This window comes from Polyodon spathula, chromosome 3 (assembly GCF_017654505.1).
Source record: "Polyodon spathula isolate WHYD16114869_AA chromosome 3, ASM1765450v1, whole genome shotgun sequence".
Lineage (NCBI taxonomy): Eukaryota > Metazoa > Chordata > Actinopteri > Acipenseriformes > Polyodontidae > Polyodon > Polyodon spathula.
This window is the reverse complement of record NC_054536.1, coordinates 1,403,801-1,431,294: the sequence shown is the minus strand read 5'-3', so window position 1 is coordinate 1,431,294 and position 27,494 is coordinate 1,403,801. Positions and strand designations below refer to the sequence as shown.

The window sequence follows — 27,494 nt, the reverse complement described above, 5'->3', positions numbered from 1 at the left end:
TGATAAGGGGAACTCGTTAATAAAAATGCATGTTAACGAGATCAAGAAAAATGAATGGAAGCGTAATTCGCTGTTTTGGAAACTAATAGCTTACAGGGAGGCAACTCTCCCACCAGCGAACAGCAGCCAAATGGAAATAAAAAACAATGGGAATATGTTGTGTAGAATTTCTAACCCTCAATTAAAATTGTGCATTTTGTCATGTAAAATGGACATTTATTTGGAAAACTTCACATATAAAATAAAAATTGGACAGCACGGACTAAAAAAAAAAAATGAAACCACATTAGCCATTAAGTGCCACAGCTTAGTATACACAACTCTTCCAATGTGCATTCTGCAAATAAATACCGTACACCATCTACGTATATTGGAATATCTTGTGTCTGTATTTTAGTGTGTACGATTGTAGGCTATAAATACAGACACTTGAAGTGCCGGTTGTGTTTGTAGTTGTTAGTTATTATACATGTATACCATGTGGATAACACTTCATTATATATTTAATCAGCTTTTAAAATGACGATACAACTCCCTAACCCAATACACAATGTGTTTATAATTCATTGTTTGGTGAATTCCTCTAATCATGCATTTTCTCTGGTACTCTTTGTCCTCCACAATAAATAAACTCAACATGATTACCCACGAACACTTACATTTTATATGCATACAAACGTGTAAAAGTGTACACTGTTCATAGAGTGTGGGGGGATTAATGATCTGGATCACATTCCTCGTGCATCGCTGTGTGTCCTTGATGCCTGTTCTTTGTTCTTGTGTCCACGATCACCAAAGGAAACTTTATTGTAATATTTAATATGCCAATTTCTATACCAAGATTTCAGTTGTAGAACTCAAATAAAATCTACAGTAGAAGTCAGCTGTCATATAATGTACATATGCAGAATTCAAGTAGGATACAGTTGCATTGCTAATTTCTTGTTAGTCACTGGGTGCAAATAATGGTATCTCATTGTGATAAAGAGAGAAAGGATCGATGCTGTAAATCTCTCTCCCGATCAGAAAGGGCGTTGTGTAAAGACGGTGGTACGCTGGCTCCTAGAAGAACTGGCTTGATGGTAGGAGGAAACCGGAAGGTGACCATACTAGGGGGAGAACGTAGTTGCACGTACCCGGAACGACTCCATTGCGATCAGCTGCGGGACTGCCCTCTATTGGAGAAACCATGGCGACGAGTTGATTGCAGGGAGGAGATCATGGGTACAAAGGGGAAGCAGCTACATCAGTACTCCGCTTTGCGCTGAACAAACATAACCTGACGGCTGGAGCCTGTAGTTTGTTGTTTTTGTTACGTGTGTTTTATTCTGTGTTGCAGAGGAGAATTGATCGCCCCGGAGCTGTCGCTATCAAGCCAGCAAGCACCCCAGAGCACTTCACTGCACAGCACCACGTCTTGCACCTCGGTCCCCGGAACAGAGCACGCACTATTTTGTGCACGGAGGACGCGGGACCGACCATCGGACTATTGTTTTGATAATTATTATTTTTAGGTCTGCAAGCTCGTCGTGTGCCCCCAATACCATTGCTGGTAGAGGGGCGGATTCTTTTTGTTATTTATTATTAAAATACACAGACTGTTTTTGGGAGAAATACTGCATGGACATTACTTTCATTCACTGCATCACTTACACCTGACGACAATCATTTTAGCAATACAACAAACATTCCGTGAGGTTACAAATGGTTAAAATAAGTGAATAAATCTAATTCATAACCACAATTATAGAAAAGGCTCAAATTATCTGTACGAAATGAAACCTGGTCCTGTACACTCTCTCTCTGTATCACTGGCATCACAGACACAGTCTGTTAAATGCCTGTTTCACTCTTTTGTTAATTAAAAGCCTCTTTTTCCAAGAGCAAATTAACTCCTGATAAATCATGACAATTAACATGGATTTGCATTTAAATTCCCACGAAAATAATAGAAATAGTCACAAGAAGCCCTGCTTGTTAAGATAATAAGATTATTTTGTAAATCAACATAATTTCGGAAATCAAATTAGGATGATTATTTAATAACGAAATAGGCATAAGGACTGCTTGAAAATGTAATGTGTGCCCAGGTATGAGAGCCCACAAGCACATCCAGCAGTCCATGAGCACGCTGGCTTCAAACAATCCAATATGATAGAAGGGTCCATTGTGTACTCACGTTCTCTTCCGTAGTTGGCAGATCCACCACCACTGCAGGCAGGGTTAGCGATGAAGGGGGCCCCAAACACTCCACTCCATTATGATCCATGTGGATGTTCAACTTCCCGTTGATGGTCAGGCTGGGGATGTTGGTTTGAGAGCAATGGCTGGCTATGCTTAGGCTGCTGTTCTTCCTTCTGGACCAGGGTACCAAGAGCGAACCTGTGCGGCTGTCGCTGTCCCCCGGCACACTGTACTCATCATCTGCAAAATCCGCCTCAGAGTCCTTGTTTCTGGGACGGAAATGAAAGATGCTCCCATGGCTTCCCCTTCTGCTGGCAGAGAGGAGCGCCCTGCTAATGCATGGGTGAGCCTGAAAGGATACCAAGCAGATACAGCCATAGGAATGAGTACTGACTGTATTAAGTCTTATTTAAATTTAAATCAGCTCAATCTATTTTTATTTTCCTCAAGACATATTTATTTATAGATAAAAATATTTAATTCTTTCTTTTTTTTTTTTTTTTTAGCACATCCATAAATATTAAAAACCATTACTCATCAGTGCAATGGACCTCAATTGAATTTCATTATAGCTGTACTTACAATGCGAACATTATACTATAGAAGTACTCAAAAGAAAGAGTATAGAAGCATTATACAAACACAACAGCCAAGCTGGGACTCAAAAGTTTCATTTCCGTGATTTATTTTTTATTTTTTATGTAGAAAAGTTCCCAGATTTCTGGAGGTCACACTCTAAGTTAGTGGACGTGATGGATTTCTAGAGGTCGCACTATAAATTTCTTCATCACTTATCACCTTTCAGACCATGCATTGCAAAACATATTTCCTGTTTGTGCACATTCTGCATGAGGCATGAGGCGTGAGGTCTGAGAACCATCTTTCACACAGAGAAAGCAACACAAGTGTGTTTATTATTACTGTCTATGCCATGTGAAACAGTACAGCACCCTTGCACATTAATCTCATATTTTTACAATATAACAAGTGTAATAAATGGAAAGAAAGCATGTACAGTGGACATCTAAACTATACCTCTGAATTCATGGAATTTGTTTTCTTATCTCAAGCTCAGCAACGGCTTAATAAATAACTGGCATCAGTTTATATATATATATATATATATATAGATATATATATATATATATATATATATATATATATATATATATATATATATTATTAACAGTAGTAGCAGTAGCAGTAGCAGTAGCAGTAGCAGTAGCAGTAGTATTGTTCTGCTTTGCAGACAGTGTGTTTTGTACACCAGGGGCCCAGGGCAGACGTATGGGAAGTTCTGTCCTCTAGGAGACATGCCTGTGACTGAACAGGCAGGCAGAGCAGACCTAACTCCTTGTCAGAACACATGTTTGTTTGTTAGGCGTAAGTCCAGTGATTGAAATCCTCCCGTTTGGACACCCTGGAAAGCAGCACTGCTGTGCGTTTCTGAAGAACGCTGCTCTGCTCATTACCTTCAGTGGGTTGTCATCACAGTCTAACTGGGATCTCTCCTCTTCCTCGCCATCCTCTCCATTCTCCTCTGAGTGACTCTGCTGCCTTTGTTTCGAATTCTTTCTATCTTTGGTGTCTTTCACAGTGAGCGGTGACAATGCCAGAGTCTCCTGTGCGATGTTAGAAACTGCCTAAAAGAAGAAACAGCCCATTTGTGCCCCTTCAGATGAGTACCCTATCACCAGGAGATATTATCAGCCAGCTTGACTGTGAAATACATGCAGTACAAATAAACACAATCTTTCTCACAACACAGTCTTAGGGTTCTTCATTTATTTTAATTTTTTTTAGACTTTCCTAGGAATTTCTCAGTGTTTATTTTTACAGTTGAAAACCAAGAGAAAATCAGTGGGAAAACTGATGTTGGTGAATAATCAGTATGCAGGATTGTCAACAATGTGATAATTTCTGCAATATAAATAAAGGGCAACATACCTGTTCAATGTGTTTAACGTTATTTATTTTTAATGTGTATTCAACAACTGATCAGTAGCCTCTTATATCTTAAACATCTCAATGAAAGTCAACATTTAAACACAATTTAAAGTAGTGTGATCTCACATTATCACAACTGTGAACTCAAGCCTTTCCATACATAGGTGTAATATACTATTTCATGTGTTATGTACTTTCTACTGTATTTAATAATTTTTTTTTACTGTATATCATATATTATGCATTTCTCTGTAGTTGAAGTATTGTTGACTTGTATTTACTGCATCTTGTAAAGCGCTTTGTGATGGTGTTCCACTATGAAAGGCGCTATATAAAATAAAGATTGATTGATTGATTAATAATATGAACTGAAATTGAGGAATCTTTAGCTTTAGTCTTTATAAAAACATCTGCAAAACACACAATCAGAATCATGCCACAAGCACATTGCAATAATGAAGCGATCTGAATTATACATACAAGGGTTTAAGCAGAAAAGCATTACCACAATATTCCACCAATGCACTCATCGTTTTAATAATCCTCTAAAGATCATTTTAAAAAGTGGGACAATGTACCGTGAAAATCAGTAAAAACAAAAAAAAAAAAAGAAGAACCCTACACATGCTCCAATAACATTGATTATCATCTACTATAAGACTCTCCTGAAGTTAAAAGTCTGAGGCAATAACATCTAGAGCTGCAGACAGACGGCCCTCATGCTCATACCTGCTGTTCCTTTTTCAGCCGTTCCATGGCCTCCTGAAATTCCTTCTCTTTATGCCAGGCCTCTGCGATGGTCGCCTGGTTCTGCTCCTCATAAGCCATCGCTACCACGGCCAGGATCAGGTTGACCAGGTAGAAGGACCCCAAGAAGATGACCAGCACGAAGAAGATCATGTAGGTCTTACCCGCGGATCGGAGAGTCTGAGGTGTGGGAAGACACAGTAAAGGAAAGTCTTTTTCTTTTCTTTACAACAAAGATTTGATTTCCCTGTACTTTAGACATCATAGGTATAACAGCATGGAGGCTGAGCACAAACTGGCGACCCCGCGCACCGCAAGCGAGCGTCTTAACCACAGTGCAAAAGAGCCTGGCAGGGGACTGGTCAGAATGCGTAAAGGCAGAGTATCACACAACACTGCCTGTTACATAGTGTGGCAGAGTAGGGGGTGGAGAAGAGATGTAGCCTAGGAGGGTGCTGTATGACTACATTCCCCAGAATGCCACGGGGTTATCAGGAGCCAGAGCGGAATCATCTGGCTCCATTTTAATTTTTAAGCAGTTAGTAAAGAAATGATCGAACGCTCCTTGCACACGCTTCAGTGTTACACTTCTGATCAGCTTTCAGACATTAAGGAACCTCGTTGACACCTATATACATACAGTATGTACATTCTGCAAACACAAACACACACTTACATACAGAGAAACATACACACACACGCACATACAAACACATGTGTATGATAAAATGCAGTAATTTGATAAACATAGCTTTTATCAAACTATAACTTGTTTAGCAGGTCTTTCTGTTGCTACTGCACCTTGTGAAGCACTTTGTGATGGTGGTCCACTATGAAAGGCACTATATAAAATAAAGATTGATTAAAGATTGATTGATTAAAATGTATGATAAGACTGAAGAAACGTGAGTGTTTGGAAAGGGCACTGCTGAGCTCGGCAGTCCAGTGGAAACTCGACCCTGTACCTGCTGATAAAGATTTTCCCAGTAGTCTTGAGTCATGAGGCGAAACAGAGCAAGAAAGGCCCAGCCGAAGGTGTCGAAACTGGTATAGCCGTAATTTGGGTTGTCTCCTGTCTTGACGCAAACGTATCCATCAGGACAATTCCTGAAAAACAATGGGAACAAAAGAAATTCAGACAACAAATCAGCAAGCAGCTTGTTTCACCAGCTTGTTTGCATTGTATTTCCACATAAAGTCCAATATCTTATTTTTAAATTATGTTAATTACAGTGTATTACCCTGTGTATGAATATACAAGTGTAGAAATACATGCTTTACCACTTAAATTGTAGACCAATGCTTTATATTAAGAGAAGAAGCAGTCCCCAAAGTGAAGCCAGGGAGGAGTTCCCACTAAATCCTGTACATCAAGTGAGCTGTTTGGTGTATATCTGCTGTTATATCACTGCAGTCAGGTTGAATGTCTCTGACACACAGCTGCCCATTACAATCAACCAGACACTACAAAGCAGATACATGGCCTGCTAAACCAGCCCACTGTTAGCTACAGGACAATTGCTGTGCAAAACATACACTATTGTTTACTGCCCATTTAGGTACATACAGTATAATAGCCCTTCTGAATTGTACTAAGAGATTATAAGAACTCATAAAATGTAGTGTTGTGAGCCCCTTATAGAAATGCGTGGGTTATATACCGGTTTGGCTTAAATTTCAAGGCACGGTCAGACAATACTGTAACTGACTAGGAGAGGAGAAGAGGAAAGCTCTTTTGTTTTAATCAGTAAGCGGCTTATCCGCACGGTTTTAGGTAGAACTGGAGCCAGTGAGTTTAGTTAGCGTTCCAAAATGGGTTAGCTTTTGTTTTGGTTTCTTTCATTTTGTTATTGTAAATAATAAAAAGTGCACGCCCGTGCTTAAACCTGCCATTCTGTGTCTGGGTCTGTATTAAAAAAAGAAGCTAAATGAATCTCAACCACAACGCTGTGTTACAAAACTTAAAGGGTAGCTTGTGGTAAATACAGTAGTGTGCAAAGTGCATATGAAATCAAACCACTGCAACTGGAATCTTGGAAAATTGTCAGATTTGGCAAATTATGATTGTCTAATTTAATTGATGACCACAAAAGATAAAATGCATGAAACCTTTGAGAAGTTGTTTAAGATAATAATAATAATAATAATAATAATAATAATATAATAATAATAATAATAATAATAATAATAATAATATATTTATTTAGCACCTTTCTGTTTATGTCAATTATAATAATGAATAAGCAAGCTGCACCACCTACCACCCAATAACAGACTACACGTTGTATCTCTAGCACTGTAAATACAGACATGCCAAACTCCTAAAGGAGAAGAAGGCTATGAGTTAATATCATGCAGTAAGCTTTAGATACCCAAGGTCACTATGAGGATAAAAGAACTAAAAGTTCCTATAGCAACTGTATCTAGGAGGCTGTTGCCCATGGAGATTGTTACTTGCTACATTTCAGAGTGCAGGAGGGCTGTTTTCCCTCTCTCTGTGTTGCACAGAGAGCAGTGTGGCCAATGTAATTTTAGTGTCATTAGCATCATGTCAGATTTGAACTGTGTTTCATCCTCAAGTGCCTTTTGCATGACCTGTGTTAGCGAGCTGAGCTGTGCTGTGCAACGAAACCACAAGCACGTCACAAATGAAGGGAATATGTTACTACGCAACTATCCATGTGCAATACGAAGTGTGTCTGTTTATGCACACATCAGATACTCTGTGTAGCAATTAACTGGGGAATAAAGAACACAGCTATCCCAGTCACTGTAATACACTGTGCTCTAACCACGGCCTTGGAAATTATTCAGCAAATAAACTGGGACAAAGAAAAACACACTTACTGTACATTATCCTAAAACCGATTGTGAAAAAATGAATCACAAACTTTTGTATACTTCTCTCTGGCTGTTGAATTTGTTTTAATCTCAGTGCCCTTGGAAACTGTGGGTTTCCATTGAATTGCTCACACAGCGGGGCCATTGCTGCTGGAATAGTTTTTTGGTAAATAAGCAGAAACAACAATAAAAAATGACAGAGAAGCAGCATCACTGGATATTAAATAGGCAAGAAATCATGAGGAAGATATACAATATGTGGTATAAAGCATAGCTAATCTTTGAGCTAAACAGCATTGAACTGTAACCGTAAGCAATGCAGAACACAACTAGATGAGGTACAACAAAGCCTACTGTGGATAATGGATACTACCTTTTCCTTTGCTTTAATGAATGTCCCTACACTTACACAAGGGCGTACTGCTCAAACCTGAAGTGCTGCTGAGAAATTAAACACAATACGGAACTCAGGAGGAACAGGAAAGAAGGAAAATGGTCTCCGAATTATAGTTTTAAATAAAGAGTGATGCCCTGTGCATCCTAATATTAATGCGATAATATTTGGGATATATTTTTGTTTCCCAGACTTTATTTTCACTTTGAATCAGGGCAAGCTAATTTAATATAGATTATAGTATAAGTTATAGCACCTATACAGAGCACCCAAGTGGCCCATATGTCGTGGGTCAGACCCGCAACAGTCAGTAAGGTCGTGTTTATAGACAGTTTATACCAGATTCCAGAACAGTCAATAATATCATGTTTATAGACAGTTTGTACCAGATCCCTGAACACAGTAAGATCGTGTTTATAGACAGTTTGTACCAGATCCCTGAACAGTCAATAAGATCATGTTTATAGACAGTTTGTACCAGATCCCTGAACAGTCAGTAAGATCGTGTTTATAGACAGTTTGTACCAGATCCCTGAACAGTCAGTAAGATCGTGTTTATAGACAGTTTGTACCAGGTCCCTGAACTAACAAGGTGATATAAAGTACGCCTTTAAGACTCACTCAAGTAGAGCACGTCAATGTTGGGATTGCTCTGTGGCCTCGGGCAGGGTTTCCCCTCTTTGTGTGGACTGAAAGAGATGGGCACTAATCCTCACTCTGCTGTTCAGGTCAGAACAGTCATTATCAAACCCATTAGAGGAAGGCAAAAGAGCTTAAAAACCAGAACAAATTTGTCAAAAGCAGGGAAATCCTTTTATGTGTATTGTGATGCCTGCATAGCAATGCTGTCTGCAAGTCTGCATTTGTTATGGTCAAGCTGGGTGAAAAAAATAAGATACTAAATCAATACAGATCGGCCAAAGCGTTCCCTGTGTTGCTTCAAACGTTGTCAATGTAAATCCCTGGGATCCGAGACAAGGCTTTTTTATGTTGGTTTTTCTAGTTGCTTTCTTGGTCTTTTAAGTACATGTGTCCAGCTCTCTTCACCGTGCCTATGTTTGGTGCTGTAGCTGGACATCAAAGCTACTAGTCTGTCAGACACTCATGGGAGGTTTTACAGATTTTCTCCGATAATGTTTCCAATGAAAAACGGCACCAAGCTTATCATTCAGTCTTTAAAGCTACAGTTCTCCAACTGGAACTTTTGTGCAAATATAAAACCTTGTGATCTGTTTTCTGGATTATTGCATCGTTTAGCCAGAAAGTTGACCTTCTGGCATCCTAGACAATTTATAACCAAAAATAAAATGAGATAAAATATGTTTGACGCATGGCATCCTGCTGCTGTACAATCAGTGGTAGGAGGTTATGCTGCATGACATATTCATATTCTGTCAAAACAGTTCAGTCAAGACCCCAAGAAAATAGTTTATATAAAATGCACAGCTGTTTGTGACTGAAACAGCAACACCACGTGTGACTATTGCTTAAACCGTGGACTGAGCTGACACTGCAAGAGGGCACAGTAACTGTCCTTAATCGCAATCTGTAGCTCCACAGCAAAGCTTCCCTATTCTGCTCAATGAAGTCAAGTGAAGTGGTCATCAGAGAAGAGATCATTCTGCACTGCTGTGTAAGGCTTATAATCAGGAGTCTAACACTGCTTCTAAAAATTCAACCCATAACAATGGATGTAAAGTGTTACCGAACCTTCTTCTGAGGTCGTTCAAATCCCCACACTGATCCCAGCATGCTGCTTATCCTGCACTGCAGTGTTTCAGCCTCTGAGGCTCTGTTTGTCAGATCGCAAGCTGTAGGTTTTGTGTGTGGGAGTGCAAGCTGCAGGTTTTGTGTGTGGGAGTGCAAGCTGTAGGTTTTGTGTGTGGGAGTGCAAGCTGCAGGTTTTGTGTGTGGGAGTGCAAGCTGTAGGTTTTGTGTGTGGGAGTGCAAGCTGCAGGTTTTGTGTGTGGGAGTGCAAGCTGTAGGTTTTGTGTGTGGGAGTGCAAGCTGTAGGTTTTGTGTGTGGGAGTGCAAGCTGCAGGTTTTGTGTGTGGGAGTGCAAGCTGTAGGTTTTGTGTGTGGGAGTGCAAGCTGCAGGTTTTGTGTGTGGGAGTGCAAGCTGCAGGTTTTGTGTGTGGGAGTGCAAGCTGCAGGTTTTGTGTGTGGGAGTGCAAGCTGCAGGTTTTGTGTGTGGGAGTGCAAGCTGCAGGTTTTGTGTGTGGGAGTGCAAGCTGCAGGTTTTTTGTGTGGGAGTGCAAGCTGCAGGTTTTGTGTGTGGGAGTGCAAGTCGCAAGTTCCGTGTATTGGAGTTAAAGTCACAGGTTCCGTGTGCCAGAGCGCAAACTGCAGGTTCTGTGTGTAGGCATGCAAACTGCAGGTTCTGTGTGTAGGCATGCAAACTGCTGGTTCTGTGTGTAGGCATGTAAACTGCAGGTTCTGTGTGTAGGCATGCAAACTGCAGGTTCTGTGTGTAGGCATGTAAACTGCAGGTTCTGTGTGTAGGCATGCAAACTGCTGGTTCTGTGTGTAGGAGTGCAAACTGCAAGTTCTGTGTGTCCTAGTGCAAGTTGCAGGTTCCGTGTGTCAGAGCTCAAGCTGCAGATTCTGTGTGTCAGAGTGCAAGCTGCAGGTTCCATGTGTAGGCATGTAAGCTGCAGGCTCCATGGGCCGGAGCGCAAGCTGTAGGTTCCGTGTGTTGGAGCGCATGCTGCAGGTTCTGTGTATTGGAATGCAAGCTGCAGGTTCTGTGTGTCAGAGCGGAAACTGCAAGTTCCGTGTGTACTAGTACAAGCTTCAGGTTCTGCATGTCTATGCAAGCTGCAGGTTCTGTGTGTCGGAGTGCAAATTGCTGGTTCCATGTGTTGGAGTTAAAGCTGCAGAAGGCGGGGGAGCTTTCCTGGATGCCCTCTGGGTCCACCTTGATTTCTGTGTGTTTATATAAAGAACTCGCAAATTCTTCAGTTTGGCATGGAACAGTCACACAGATGGTATTTAGTCTGAATAAAATCCTGGAACTTGCCCTGTTAACCTAAGTGCCATCCACTCACTGGTTCCAAAAGCTGGTAGGTTTACGGGATTACTGCTGGAAAGGATATCCAACAAAAGCAGATATGTTTAGCATTCATTCTGTTTTTGTATTTATGTATTTATTGAAAGCTGAATATTTTATAATTAAAGCAATACTCTTTACTCTGGCATAATATTGTCAATCTCTTTATTACACCATGATTTGTGTTCTTAATCCTATTTAAAGCTGTTTCTGCAGTCATTTCTGCCCCTCCTGATACAATTAGCTTGTCAACGTTTCTCAAAGCAGATCTCAGGGTTTCATTACAAATCCCACTGTTTCGTTTTTAGTCATTTCAGAAACCCACCTTGCTCACGATTGTTCAGTTCTATAAGGTTTAAAATAAAAATCTAATATTGTATTCTGTGTATAGATATACTTTTTGAAGGAGTCCGATGTTAGGCTTCTATTAGGGGGTGTGAGAGTTTCCTATTAAAGGGACTTTAATGTTTCCATGGTTAGAATTAAGGAAAGGGTCTACTAATGTATATGTCCATTCTATATTCTGTATCAGCTAATGTGAAACAGATGTAATCCAAAAACAGATGTTTTAGGTTATGGAATTCTTTAGGATTAAGACTGCACATGTTCAGAGCCAAATGAGGTGCAACTATATATAATATTACAGTGGACTACACTAATTTGAATCACCCAGGTGAAATGAAGCACACCTGTTCTGAAAGGGTGTTCCCAGTTGAAGCAATGGCTAATTACTATTTTGACTGCAAATGAGGTGACTACCATTATTCGACTAGAAGAATGGGTTGCAATAACTGTGATGTTTCTGGATCTTGAATAACCAATGAATGTAAACAAATGTAATCATGTATGGACTATCATCTGTTAAGAATAATATTTCATTAATCAATAAACTGTGGAATTGGAATAATAATAAAAATAGAATTATCTGATTCGTTATAATAAATAATCATGTTACCACACCCTGCAGTTCCATGGGTAAATATGCTGGTGACTTTCTCTTTAATGCAGAAACAGTAACAAAGGATAATCAAGGACACATATCATGGAACACTATACTTTATTTTTTTCTGCTTTAATAAATACTATGTGTAATCATGAAACATCTTTAAATACCTATTTTTAGAAGGTGAAATGTCATGAAATAAGTATTAATTAATCGTGAAAAAAATATAGCCCTACAAATGATAATTCTGCCACATGGCCCAAAGATCCTGCTTGGTAGGAAACAGGCAATGCCAGCTGTATAATCCCATTGCGGGTTTGCATGCAAACTGATGCTAAGCTGACACATGGTATAGATATGTATGGATTGTACATATTTCTGCTCGCCATTTCAGCTCCACAAGCTTGCTTATTTCAATGAATCTTATTTTTTCTTTTCTTAATCACCGCACTAAGGTATATTTGGGGTTTGCCAGCAATCAGCTGTGACTGATTGATTGAGATCACCTGTCTGCCATGGCCGACAGGAGTGAAACTGTTGTGATGTCCTTACATAAACAGCAGGGGCAGTTCTCTCCGACCTCTCAAGCTAAAACTGATGCCCCATCTCCAGGATCGGCCAGGTTTGAAACGATTGAGTAAGAACACTCCTCTCTAAGCAGCAGAGTGGGGTGAGACTGCACGGCACCCTTTGCCTTATCTCATCAATTACAGCCAGGACAAGCTAACAATAGGAATATAACAATCTTGTCAGAGATGCAAGGACGTTCCCAATGTCCCTGTGACAGAAAGACAATGATTCTTGGTGGTAAATCTCCCTCCAAATCTGTGAGGACGCTAAGTAATGGGAACAGAGTACCCTAGACTGCTTGGCCTGACACTTTGTTCCTAGGATTAAAAGGAAGTTGGTCATTTAGAAAAGGGGCAGAGCTTCATTACATTAACTGACTGACCCAGAAGGGAAATAATGTGGCAGCCGCGGATTGGAGGAGCGGCTGCACTCGTTTACCAAGGGGTCATGAGTGATGGTATAAATAGGGGTCGAAGCGACGTAATCTGTTCCTTCGTTTTGATTTATGAAAAATAACCCGGAAGGACTTGTGGTATAGTAATGAGAGTTTTAGTAGCAAATGTGTTCATTAAATCAATTCATTAATGCTTTGAAATTGAGTCAATAAAGTTGTTAATTAACGCATTTCTCGTAAAAAGCTTAAGCAGGTTACGTACGTCAGAAACCTTTATTGTAATATCGAATATGTCGTTTTCTGTACCAAGATTTCACTTGTATAACTCAAATAAAATCTACAGTAGATGTCAGCTGTCATATACTTATACAGAATTCAAATAGGCTACAGTGGCATTGATAATTTCTTGGTAGTCACTGGGTGCAAATAACGGCATATCATTTCAGCAATATAACAAACATTCCATAAGGTTACAAATGGTTAAAACAAGCGAATAAATCTCATTCTAACCACAAGTATAGAAAAGGCTAAATTTTTTTCATAACTGCAAATATTGAATGATCTAGGTAGTCTGTAAGAAATGAACCCTGGTCCTGTACACTCTCCCTCTGTATCGTCGGCGTCACAGACGCGGTCTGTTAAATGTCTGTTTCAAGGTGAGTTATATCCTCTTTCTTTAATTAAAACCCTCTTTAGGCTGGGTACGAACCCACAACCCCACGCATCGCAAGCGTCTTAACAACAATGCAAGAGCCGGGCTCATCTGCATCCATGGTTTTAGAGCTTTTAACCTCCTCTCATCTCATCAACAGGGGGCAGAATCCACAGCAGCAGTGCATCACACAACACTGCACGCCACGCATTGAGACCAACAACATACAAAGAAGGGCAACACTTTACACTGTGTCTCTAATTGCTGTGTATGTACCTAGTGTAGTTATGTAGTAAATACGTGTGTAGTTACACAAAATTACAATGTTATTATGCATAGTTAGAATGTCCTTTTTGCACGATATAACCCTAAATCTCCCTATCCCTAACCCTTTTGTGAAACAATTGTGTACTTACATATATCGTGCAAAATGGTTTACAGATTAAGCGCATTGTAATTATGTGTAAGTACACAGTATTTAGAGACACAATGTAAAGAGTTCCCAAGAGAAGCCTCTAATGTAAGATGATAATTGTGTCATGGTCCAATAACACCCAAGCACTTGTTTATTTATATAATAATCGTGTATGACGTTGTCTTTCTTCAGGCTATACGTGCACATAGAAAGACTAAAGACATAACTTTGAAGGTCCCAAACAGAGTGGAGGTTTTAAACGTGTTAAATAAATAACCCCAAGCACAGGATAATACTGCTTGACTGGAGACAGAAGAAATTGACTAGTAAAACAGCACAGCATCACTGCCTCCATGGGATCTGTGATCGCCTGACTCCACAAGCACTTGTTCACTGCCACATTTGAAGTGAGCTGTAAATAAAGTTTATATCAGACCTCCCCTTACAAAATCCCTGAGAGATTGCGTCACACACGTTTATATCACACCTCCCCTTACAGAATCCCAGAGAGATTGAATCACACCAGCCAAGTGCTACAGGGCTACACCAGCACCATGTCCTTTTCAGGGCAACGAAGGATTTACCATTGGAATACAGGGGCAATTGTTTCTTGACAACTTTTAAATTGGCCGAGAAAATGGCCCGGCAAGCTAGTGCCATGGCAGATAGTGCTGTAAGAAATGGAATGGCCTCAACACATTTTTGACTAGTCTCTGGGATCCCACAATTTTCAAATCCAAAGGCAACTGTTGCAGAGGTGGCAGAGCACAGCATGCAGGTTTAAATAAGGAGACTGTTTAGTGCATGAGAGGGGGTAGCCATTACCACCCCTCATAACCAAGGTTATAAATATAATCCCAGAGGTAACTGTGCCATTGGCAATAAAGTGGCTGTGATCACCAAAGAAAACCTTCACAATCCACCATCCCAGATCTGCTTTAGTTTGGTGGTGGGGTGGTTTGAATTAGTTATTGCACAGAACAGATAGTGACATGTTTGCATAAAGCATTCTGAAAAGCAAAACTGGCTACTTACCCAGCGTCAGACCCATTTCCACATAGTAAGGGATCCTTGGCTCCTTCTATCTTATAGAAGTTGGCTAAAAAACAAACCAAAATACATTAAAAAAAATTATTGATAGAGCATGATTTTTTGTTTTACTATTATTAGAATCATTTTTTTAAATATTCTTCATTGGCTTATAATGTGCAGCTGACCATAAGCAAGCTATTGCAAACCAAAAGTAATGCTGAGCTCAGGGCAATTGAATTAAAGAGAGTCCAATGTACAGTCGTGTGCACATGTATTAGAACACCCCATTGCTTCTGTAGTTCAGCAGTGTGCACATGTATTACAACACCCCATTGCTTCTGTAGTTCAGCAGTGTGCACATGTATTACAACACCCCATTGCTTCTGTAGTTCAGCAGTGTGCACATGTATTACAACACCCCATTGCTTCTGTAGTTCAGCAGTGTGCACATGTATTACAACACCCCATTGCTTCTGTAGTTCAGCAGTGTGCACATGTATTACAACACCCCATTGCTTCTGTAGTTCAGCAGTGTGCACATGTATTACAACACCCCATTGCTTCTGTAGTTCAGCAGTGTGCACATGTATTACAACACCCCATTGCTTCTGTAGTTCAGCAGTGTGCACATGTATTACAACACCCCATTGCTTCTGTAGTTCAGCAGTGTGCACATGTATTACAACACCCCATTGCTTCTGTAGTTCAGCAGTGTGCACATGTATTAGAGCACCCCATTGCTTCTGTAGTTTTGATTTGTTGGAATCCAACCACTGTAGCTGAATGTTGGAAAATTGTCAAAATGAGTGATTGTCTAATTTAATTAATTATTTTAATAGGCCACACATGCAATAAATTAAAAATAGTGAGAGAAAAAAACCCACATAGCCGCAAATGATAAAATGCTTGAAACTTTTTAGAAGTTGTTTAAGATGCCTCATTAAAGCACGAAGTTGTCTAACATTTTCACACGAGTGCCTCTTGGTTTTCTTACAGGTATGTATATAAAAGATATAAATGACAAATCTTAAGGTGTTGTAATACATTTGCACACCGCTGTATTATCCCATCCTGATACTGGATTGTCCTTGGTGGATAAGGGATTGGGGTGCACCAGTCTCCTTGCCCAGTTCCTCTCCCTATCCCGTTAAGTTGCTTGAGCTCTTATTTTATCTGTCTTCATTTTCACAAGACTTCATTTTCACCCTGTCCCTCTCTAGTGGTTAAGTGTTCATAGGCGACTGGGTTTAAGAGGGCTTCAGGGTGCTTTGGCACACATCCCCCTCCACCATCAGCTCCTGGCATTCCTGTTGTTGAGTGTGTTCGTGTTTGGGTCTCAAAGCCATGCTGCAGCCTGGTATTCAGATTACACAGTCGCATGGCTGGAGGTGTTAGCCTGATTGGGGTGATGTTGTAACGCGATGGAGATAAGGACCCGATGTTGAAGACATTGGCATCTTAACTTTTAGATAATATGGCATGGAGTAAACTTTTTGTATAGCATTGAAAATTATTTTAAGGGACGGATTTTTAGTTATTAACTGTTAATGCTTGACTAGCTTACCAAAACAATAACAAACCTTTAATATTTTTTGTTAACCTCTTTATAAATGAATTAAAAAATGATAAACGTTCATCAAACATCAGGACAGGAGGAATTGTAAACTCCCTGAGAGCGATATCACTGAAGTGGGGTTCCATTTGCTTAAATACACTTTTAAAGAGGTCTGTTGCAGTAATGTTTTTATATATATATCTTTTTTATTAATTACTAAATCGGTTACTATATCTCTGTCGGTCACTAATTTTTTATATATTTTTTTAAATTTTAAAACAGTTTGTGTGAACTCTGGAGTTTGAGAAGTTGCCCTGAATATAACTGACTTGTTTATAGATCTACTATATATATATATAATATATATATATACACACACACACACACACACACACACACACACACACACACACATATATATATATATATATATATATATATATATATATATATATATATATATATATATATATATATATATCATCTATTGATATATCTGACAAAGAGTTTTCAATGGTTTAATTAATGTGTACACCTGCTATTTACACCCTCAATCTGGTGAAAATGCCTACATTTTTTTTTTCTTGAAAATAATTACACAAACTAGCTCTTTTAAGGAAAAAGAAATGTATTATGTATCCTTCCATTAAGAAAAAAATAGTCCCTGAGGACAGTTTCGTTGTGACATATATATTTTTTACTTTTCTTATTTGCCATAAAAACATTAAATTGAATATTGCCATTTATAGTAACATTCTGAGATTAAATAGCATTTGGAATTGAAAGCAGACTGATTTGGCACATCTAAAGGCTGTTACCCACCAGACACGTTGTGGCAAGCGGAACAGTGCAGTGATGTGTCACAATGAATACAGCAGCGGAACTGTGCAGTGATGTGTCACTATGAATACAACAGCGGAACTGTGCAGTGATGTGTCACAATGAATACAACAGCGGAACTGTGCAGTGATGTGTCACAATGAATACAACAGCCGAACTGTGCAGTGATGTGTCACAATGAATCCAGCAGCGGAACTGTGCAGTGATGTGTCACAATGAATACAGCAGCGGAACTGTGCAGTGATGTGTCACTATGACTACAACAGCGGAACTGTGCAGTGATGTGTCACAATGAATACAACAGCGGAACTGTGCAGTGATGTGTCACAATGAATACAGCAGCGGAACTGTGCAGTGATGTGTCACAATGAATACAACAGCGGAACTGTGCAGTGATGTGTCACAATGAATACAACAGCGGAACTGTGCAGTGATGTGTCACAATGAATACAACAGCGGAACTGTGCAGTGATGTGTCACAATGAATACAACAGCGGAACTGTGCAGTGATGTGTCACAATGAATACAGCAGCGGAACTGTGCAGTGATGTGTCACAATGAATAGAACCTATACTTTTGATAAGTATCTTTCACACCACATGACACGACAGGCGATGCAGGAGCAGCACCAGGGTGGCACTGGAGCGGCATGAAATAAATAGGATTGAATCCTATTGTTTGCGGTTTGACACGCGTCACAACAAGGGCATTGAGCAATCAGAGAACAGCTTCAATGCACGTGGTCCAGCACGGTGACGCAATATCCAAAATGATGGAGAAAACAATAACACTTGAAAAAATACCCAGAGCTTATGACACAGGGCATCCCCATTATAAAGATACAGATACGAAAGATAATATATAGGAGTCTATTCCGAAGGAACTGGATAAGCCTGGAGTGTATGATTTATTGCCATGTATGTTGAAATACCATCAGAGAAAAGTGTCTCATCGCCAATTAAAAAATGGCATCACCTCTGGTGTGTGGAGACCTTGAGGGAGGATGCAAGGAACAGCCAGCAGCCATTGCCCTCCCCTTGGGGCCCTCATCGAGGGAGAGGCTTCGGCATGCGAGGCCGTGGAAGGTTTTGCGGTCTTCGAGAGAAGCTGACCAGTAGTTTCAGAGGCTGTTTTCACAATGATGAGCGGTATCCTAAATAATCTCCCTGGACTGTAAACCATCATTAGATAATATGTGGAGAACTGTGCTGCAGATTGAGTGGTTTGTGTAATGCACAGTGCGGCATCATGTTTCCATGGTAATTAACACTAAGAGGTACTTTTGCATTTATTTTTTAAAGCTGTTGACAGGGCATTTAGACTCGCCAGGCTGGGCAAACATGTAACCTCAACTACTTTCACGGTTGATCTTATTGACATCTTTATGTTTTTTTTATTTCCTCATTAAACAGGGTCACAAACTCCAGACCATGTTCATCTGTATTGATGACAAACAACTTTGTGTCAGGGTGCACAGGCTCTCCCATCCGCGGACAGCAAAAACAGAATTGTATGTGGATCAGAGCTTGTTTAGAAGCTCAGCCTCTGTGTCATCAGAGAGACCAGGAGAGAGCTGAATTTTGTTTGAATCTGTTTCTGAAATCAGAGGTGGTGGTTCTGCTTCACTCTCATTAAGAAATTGTTCAAATGACAGCCCTCCTAAAAGGTCAATATTAACTTGTGGAAAGCCATTCGTGTTTAATTATTATTATTAAGGCATAGTAATATTAATAGATCAGGTAAGTGAGTATGTCTATGATGTCATAGCCATGCGGTAAGACAATTATTACTGCACGGTCATGTGATCTTGTTCAACCAATCAAAGCACTTAATTTATCCAAGGCATTTTATAATGCACAGCAATGCAATACTCATATTGTTAGTGTTCTAAAGTATTATAAATGGAAAAGGCTATATTTAAGATACAGTTACTGTAGCAAACGCACAGAGTTAAACGTCCGGAAAACCTGGGTTAACATAGTGCTTGTTTTATTTTATTTTAAACACAATGTATTCCTGCAGCTTGCTCAGTCATTCAGCCTCCTTTAGCCGTCTGTGCTTTGTTTAAAACTGAACTGCTCCTGGTAAACTTGCTTGTACTTGCTTTGAAATCTGCCTCACCTGTGTCTGGATACAGTAATTGCCTTCTCCATGACCAGCCCGGCACTTACAAGAGCGCCTGTGTGGCTGCTGATCAGAACCCTGAGGTTCTACTGTACTGTATTCCCATGTATCTGTGAGCACAGTATCAGAAAAAAAAACAAAAAAAACCTGGTCTCTCTCCCCCTCTCATTATCAGTAAAGTCAGTGTAAGCTAGTAATGGTTTATTGGTAAGTGGGTCATACAACAGCGGCCCCATCGTCAGCCTGACAATTTTATCAGGCTTATGTCATTATATAATCTAAACTAACTCTCCCGTCCTCAACAAATATTCAGTTTTCATTTAAGCACAAGGTTGCTCCTGCTGCCTAAAATGAGTATATGGGTTATAATACAGCTGCATTGTTGTATTGTGCCATCTGAGTACAAAACCTCGTAATCCCCTTTGCACTGCATGGTCCCCAGCGGGCTCTCAGACTAGAGAGGGGTTTTGCTTTTTAATCTGAACCACAGTTCAGCATTAAAGTGGTTACATAACATTCTTCATTGCGGCTGGTTTGACATGTATCTGAATAGCTGCACTGGTGCCTCTGTGACCGCCTCCCTCAGCACAGTCTCACGTGTATATTTAAGAATATGTTGCTGCACGACAGGCCCGGCTCCAGCTCCTCTTGTATGGGGAGGCCACCATAACAGTGATATAGATTTACTCAAACTATGAACCAATATACCAATTCCTGTTAGCATGGATTATAAAATGCAAAAATGCTTTGCCTAATTTAGGAATTAACATACACACTTTGTTTCTTGTTAGTGTTAAGAAGTAAAAACTGAATAATTTCACCAGATGTATTTGTAACTATATACTACTGATGCATAGTGCAGTTCAATGATTACATATTCCTATACTTAGCATGCTGCATCTGCTGCAAATAAATTTGTATTGAAAAATTTGCAAAAAGAGTAATAATCTAAAATTGAGCAAACCAGTTTAGACATACACTTTTAAACATACATCAGTTCTGTTAGCTGATTGCACTAATAATATAGGCTGGTAGGTAATTCCACAAAAGACAAAAGCAAATAAAGAGTGACTATCTTGGACAGCTTGTGGTGGTAACATCAGACCTGGAAGACAGGGGACACAGACAACAGTGCTGGAGTATGAAACACGCTGATGTGCTGGTTTATTGCAAAATAAAAGGTTTAAACAGACAAAAACACTTTGTAAAAGAAAACGGCGCTGTGGCCAGACAGACACTAGCAAACACGGTGAGACAAACAGACAAGTTTCATGCTGGTGCTTCCAGCACGCAATAGCAATTGTTATGTTTATTTACGTTTTTAATTATCATCTCTCTCTCCCGTTCCTTCTCCCTGAACACCCAGCCCTGTGTGCGTGAAAATGTACTCTTTTTATGCAGCTGTAACGAGAGTCGATTGCTAATCAATCATTCAATTGGAATCTCTGCACATCTGCACTTGACCTAATTGTGCTCCCCATACTTCCACCCTAATTCCCATTTTAATCTGCATGTGATGAGTCAAAGGGATTTCGGTCTGTGATTCAGCCTCCCGACAGTAGATGGCATCAAACCAACTCGGGACTTCCCTTACCAAGATCTCGTGACCATGGCAAAAGTCATCTTTTGAGGGGCGGCACCTTGGTGAGGGGCGGAAGTACGAGTATGTAAATTCCAGCCACTGGAGTCAAGTGAAGGATAAGGACACTTGTCGGTTGGGGATTGGTGTTCCACTGACTACAGAGGCGGGACATTACATACTAAAGGGAACGTACTACTGTGTTCGGAGTTGGTCCGAAAGTAAAATAGGAGGAGTAACGGGTGGAGGGAGAGACTGGTTTGGTGCAGCGGGATTTTTAAAACAAAAAAACACTAACATTTCTTTTGTCTTTTTTGTTTATGTATGGTTCGCCACGAAGACAATTAAAGACGAGTCATCACGGTTTGTTTTGGATTTCACCCCTGCACTCCTTCCCTCACACCATTTTGTTTTCTTTTGTTATTTAATTATTTTGTTGTGTATAGATAATAAAAATAAATTATTTTATTTCTGTACACATAAATTACTGTCTGGACATTCCATTTAATACATTCTCGCCTCACACTGCACGTGGAGTGATTGTGCAATTCCTGTGCCTAAATACAATTATACACTTTACATGAACTGTGCTACATAACCCACACTCTGTGTACCAATACCTGCACCAACAATAACACGCCACATACAACATGCAACACACAATACACACAGGGGTAGGGCACCATACCACAGTCTGCATCTTTGTTGAGTTTTTTAAGCAACATAGGTTTAGCTACGACAATCTCACTGGCCAAATCATTTTTGTCAACAACTGCTCTCACCTGAAGAGGCTCTAACATGGTAGCATCAAGACATGTGCTGGACCGGGGTAGGAGGCAAGACTGTGAAAATCCGTTCTCCCTCTCTCATGCTGCTCTGTCTAGAATGTTTAACATGGCTCAGACTAATGTCAGACTGAGCAGTACTTCCAGAGTCTATGTGTCCTAGTGCTGAAAGCACTACAGAATCAGCTAGCTGCGTACTCATGGTTCTCTGTCTCTTTGTAATATACACACCTACAGCTACACTACATTGCTCAGTCCAGAAATCTTCATCTTTGCGAAGATCTTTAATGCTTCTACTGATGCATGTATCACCTCACCAGCAGAGCACAGGTCAACAGATTGTGACTGAAGAACAGCACTTGCTGGCTTTAAAATACCAAGAATATGGAACTTTTCAAGAACAAAGAAGTTCTGTCTCTAAGTTGAGACATAAGTCTATGGAAGCAAAATCATCCTCTGAGACGACTGACAGTATATCAAGAATACAATCCTGATTATCAACAACACATTTGGTCACTTCAAAATGGCTTGTCCAGTGAATTTCCAGCAATCTCTTTAGTGAAGGGCCCTTGACCCTTTGAGTAATGTAGTGGTGATGAAAATTACAAAGATCCAAAAATCTACTTGTATGTGGTTCAAATGCATGCACAACTATTAAGTGCAGCTGATGGTTGTAACAATATGTGTATGGAATGTGCCCTAGTAATATTGTCAGAGAGGTGTTTTAATATCTGAGCTGTAATGTATTCAGCATCTAACCGATGTAATTGAAGCAAGCCAATCAGATATTCCTCGGTTATAGAATCATTAAGAAATCTTAGCATGATGGACAGATTTTTTACATTGCACTTATTTCGTGTCCCATCACTTTTGATACAGTATCCACTAGATTAAGAATGCACATAGTCGTCTTGAATTTGATTAACTACAATTTTATTTAATGTCTTCCCGTTGTTTGAGGCCTAACAGAGAACTAATGGTTTCTCCCGTTGCTTGTTTCTGCTTAAACACACTCCAAGTGGCAACAGTTTGTAAATGAGCATGTCTCGGTGCATGTTTGTGAAAAGCCCTTTTATGTTCAAGCACAGATTTCCAATTGTTAAACCCACATACTGTAAACATCGTATCCCCACAAATTATTGCCCCTCAAATGTGACAAGAAACAAAAGCAGGCATCTCTTACAGAACACTCAAGCCAGGGATGTGTTTTATACCAACTAGAGTTAAAGCTTCTGTCTCTCTGTCCAAGCCCTTGGATTATCTTTATTAAGATCGCGACAGGCTTTCATTATTGGTGCTCGTGTGAGGCAGAGGCTCTTTGTCTAACGAGTTCGATCCATTGTGATGCAGAACTACGATAAGATGGGGCCTGGTGTTAGTAAAAAAAACTTAAACAAGAAGGCAAATCATTGATAAAACTAAATAAAATGAATGAATGGCAAACAATATGTATTTCCTTCGCAGTAACGAGTCTGTTCATTTCAACTGCTGTGTGCAGAACAGCACCGATCTCACTTCACTAGCCTTTCTCTTCACTCTCTTTAACTTCCCTTAACCACAGAACTTCTCCCACTCTCTCTAACGGCTTCTTAAACCGGATGAGAGCTTTTCCATTTGTCAAACTGAAATAGAGAAGGCGGGTATTTTTGGAATAATGTGACGTGATTTGCGAGTTTCTACACTGAGGCGCGTCAGTCAGAAAAACTATTTGTAAATGCTGGTGACAGGTTGAAAAATGTATTGGATAAAATTAGAAAATGAAACAGGGAGCATAATATACACTTTTATCCCACCCAAGTTCACTCTCCTCAGCGGTTACAGCTTCTTTTTTTTTAACCCATAAGGAGAGTGAACTTGGGTGGGCCAAAGGGACATTCAGTGGTGCCGAGCCCACTCCAGATCCACCCTAGCGCCAGCACTTCTGCACAATGTTATGGCCCCACTTCATCACAATTCTCCTGAAACAAGCCATTGACCTGTCTAACCTGATTATTGTAAATCAGATAAATCTACACTGATCTAGACCTCTCAGTCTTTCACATTCCCACTTATTGTTTTTCTAAGAGTAGTTGCATTATTCTGCTCTTCCTCAAATTTCTTCTGTGGATAAAACTTTCAATCTGCAGGCTATTGTTGTTTGCTTTGGTATTGACAGTGTTTTGCTGTGTTCATGTACTGGTGGTAGAGTTTATTTTTAAACATTCCCTATCACACCCTGGTAAACACTCCCTTGTTTAATGGAAAGACTGTTATTTATAAAGCAAAAGAAAAACTAATAATAAACCAACAAAGGAGACGACCACTTTAGCTAATGCAATAATCCCCCATTAGGTCCAACACTAAGAAACCAGCGTTCTCCACAGGAGCACTGAAGTGTTAGCAAGTGCCGGGGATCCCTGAGTGCTGAGACTCTTCATTCAATATTATCTGTTCCAACTGGAGCCTACATTTTCATCTTCGTGAATTGTATTATTTTTTCTTTCACATAAAACTTAACAGCAACACTGTATACAAGAGAAAAAAACATCCCGCCTCTAGGGTAATTTCTACCATCAAGTGGATAAAGGCTACATATATTGTATCCACAACAACAATAAAGAGGCTTGCATTAAAATCTGGGCGAGATGCTTCAATTATAATTTACAAGATTCAGACAAAAAAAAAGGTCTTCCATTGTGTTATTGCCTTGCTCCTAACATGGATGTTTGTATGGATCCAGCCGCTTCTTGTTTCCCTCACCACTTTTTGACTAGATAACTCACTCCATACCCTCACCACTCTGTGACTAGGTAACTCACTCCATACCCTCACCACTCTGTGACTAGATAACTCACTCCATACCCTCACCACTCTGTGACTAGGTAACTCACTCCATACCCTCACCACTCTATGACTAGATAACTCACTCCATACCCTCACCACTCTGTGACTAGGTAACCCACTCCATACCCTCACCACTCTGTGACTAGATAACCCACTCCATACCCTCACCACTCTGTGACTAGATAACCCACTCCATACCCTCACCACTGTGACTAGGTAACCCACTCCATACCCTCACCACTCTGTGACTAGATAACCCACTCCATACCCTCACCACTCTGTGACTAGGTAACCCACTCCATACCCTCACCACTCTGTGACTAGGTAACCCACTCCATACCCTCACCACTCTGTGACTAGATAACCCACTCCATACCCTCACCACTCTGTGACTAGATAACCCACTCCATACCCTCACCACTCTGTGACTAGATAACCCACTCCATACCCTCACCACTCTGTGACTAGATAACCCACTCCATACCCTCACCACTCTGTGACTAGGTAACCCACTCCATACCCTCACCACTCTGTGACTAGATAACCCACTCCATACCCTCACCACTCTGTGACTAGGTAACTCACTCCATACCCTCACCACTCTGTGACTAGGTAACCCACTCCATACCCTCACCACTCTGTGACTAGATAACTCACTCCATACCCTCACCACTCTGTGACTAGGTAACTCACTCCATACCCTCACCACTCTGTGACTAGATAACCCACTCCATACCCTCACCACTCTGTGACTAGGTAACTCACTCCATACCCTCACCACTCTGTGACTAGATAACTCACTCCATACCCTCACCACTCTGTGACTAGATAACCCACTCCATACCCTCACCACTCTGTGACTAGGTAACCCACTCCATACCCTCACCACTCTGTGACTAGGTAACCCACTCCATACCCTCACCACTCTGTGACTAGGTAACTCACTCCATACCCTCACCACTCTGTGACTAGATAACTCACTCCATACCCTCACCACTCTGTGACTAGGTAACCCACTCCATACCCTCACCACTCTGTGACTAGATAACCCACTCCATACCCTCACCACTCTGTGACTAGATAACCCACTCCATACCCTCACCACTCTGTGACTAGGTAACCCACTCCATACCCTCACCACTCTGTGACTAGGTAACCCACTCCATACCCTCACCACTCTGTGACTAGGTAACTCACTCCATACCCTCACCACTCTGTGACTAGATAACCCACTCCATACCCTCACCACTCTGTGACTAGGTAACTCACTCCATACCCTCACCACTCTGTGACTAGGTAACCCACTCCATACCCTCACCACTCTGTGACTAGGTAACTCACTCCATACCCTCACCACTCTGTGACTAGGTAACCCACTCCATACCCTCACCACTCTGTGACTAGATAACCCACTCCATACCCTCACCACTCTGTGACTAGATAACCCACTCCATACCCTCACCACTCTGTGACTAGGTAACCCACTCCATACCCTCACCACTCTGTGACTAGATAACCCACTCCATACCCTCACCACTCTGTGACTAGATAACCCACTCCATACCCTCACCACTCTGTGACTAGGTAACCCACTCCATACCCTCACCACTCTGTGACTAGGTAACCCACTCCATACCCTCACCACTCTGTGACTAGATAACCCACTCCATACCCTCACCACTCTGTGACTAGGTAACCCACTCCATACCCTCACCACTCTGTGACTAGATAACCCACTCCATACCCTCACCACTCTGTGACTAGGTAACCCACTCCATACCCTCACCACTCTGTGACTAGGTAACCCACTCCATACCCTCACCACTCTGTGACTAGATAACCCACTCCATACCCTCACCACTCTGTGACTAGGTAACCCACTCCATACCCTCACCACTCTGTGACTAGATAACCCACTCCATACCCTCACCACTCTGTGACTAGGTAACCCACTCCATACCCTCACCACTCTGTGACTAGGTAACTCACTCCATACCACTCTGGTGTCACAATACATCGACATTTCCTTTAGCAATTGATCAGCAATTAATGGCAATGCAATGGCTCTGTAATAATGGAAAACGGTAGTACTATATAACACAATGTGATGCTATTTGTTGAATTTATGCATTGCACAATAATAATGTTCCCTCATGCTGGTTCTAGTGGTTAAATGAATAGAAGGAGGTCTACTTGCTTTCATTGATGATGAAATTCTCATAGGACGGCCAGTCATCGTCCCAGTAGAAGGTGCCATTGAGGGAAGTGTTTAATTTCTCATAGTCTCTGACACACTTCTGACGAAGGTTGCCCATGAAGAGCTGAAGACCAATGAGGGCAAACACACTTAGGCAGAAAACTGTCAGAATCATCACGTCGGCCAGCTTTTTCACAGACTGGATTAGTGCGCCTACAATGGTTTTCAAGCCTGAAAAAGGTAGAGTTAATGAAACATGTGTTACAAGCAAAGTCTTATTTTACACCCCTTCCCCTCCCCTCCCCTCCCCTCCACTGTTAAGTTACAGTTAGTGCAGCTAAATGAAATGGTTAAACACATTGATCCAGCCATCCCCTTTCCTGATCCAACCTTCATTTTGAAGCACTCCATCATGGCCTGCTG

The 27,494-nt window shown here is 40.8% G+C and overlaps 1 protein-coding gene across 2 annotated transcripts in view; it reads right to left on the bottom strand.

The window, feature by feature from the left end:
* Positions 1 to 27,494, bottom strand: part of LOC121309989 (sodium channel protein type 4 subunit alpha-like) — a 162,751-nt gene that overhangs the window by 92,564 nt on the left and 42,693 nt on the right. For both annotated transcript variants that reach the window (XM_041243181.1, XM_041243187.1), the window contains exons 7-12: positions 27,072 to 27,302; positions 15,172 to 15,235; positions 5,844 to 5,985; positions 4,861 to 5,058; positions 3,657 to 3,827; positions 2,180 to 2,533 (exon numbers count right to left, since the gene is read on the bottom strand). In XM_041243181.1, the coding sequence (XP_041099115.1) occupies positions 2,180 to 2,533; positions 3,657 to 3,827; positions 4,861 to 5,058; positions 5,844 to 5,985; positions 15,172 to 15,235; positions 27,072 to 27,302 (1,160 nt within the window). The remainder of the gene's footprint in view (positions 1 to 2,179; positions 2,534 to 3,656; positions 3,828 to 4,860; positions 5,059 to 5,843; positions 5,986 to 15,171; positions 15,236 to 27,071; positions 27,303 to 27,494) is intronic.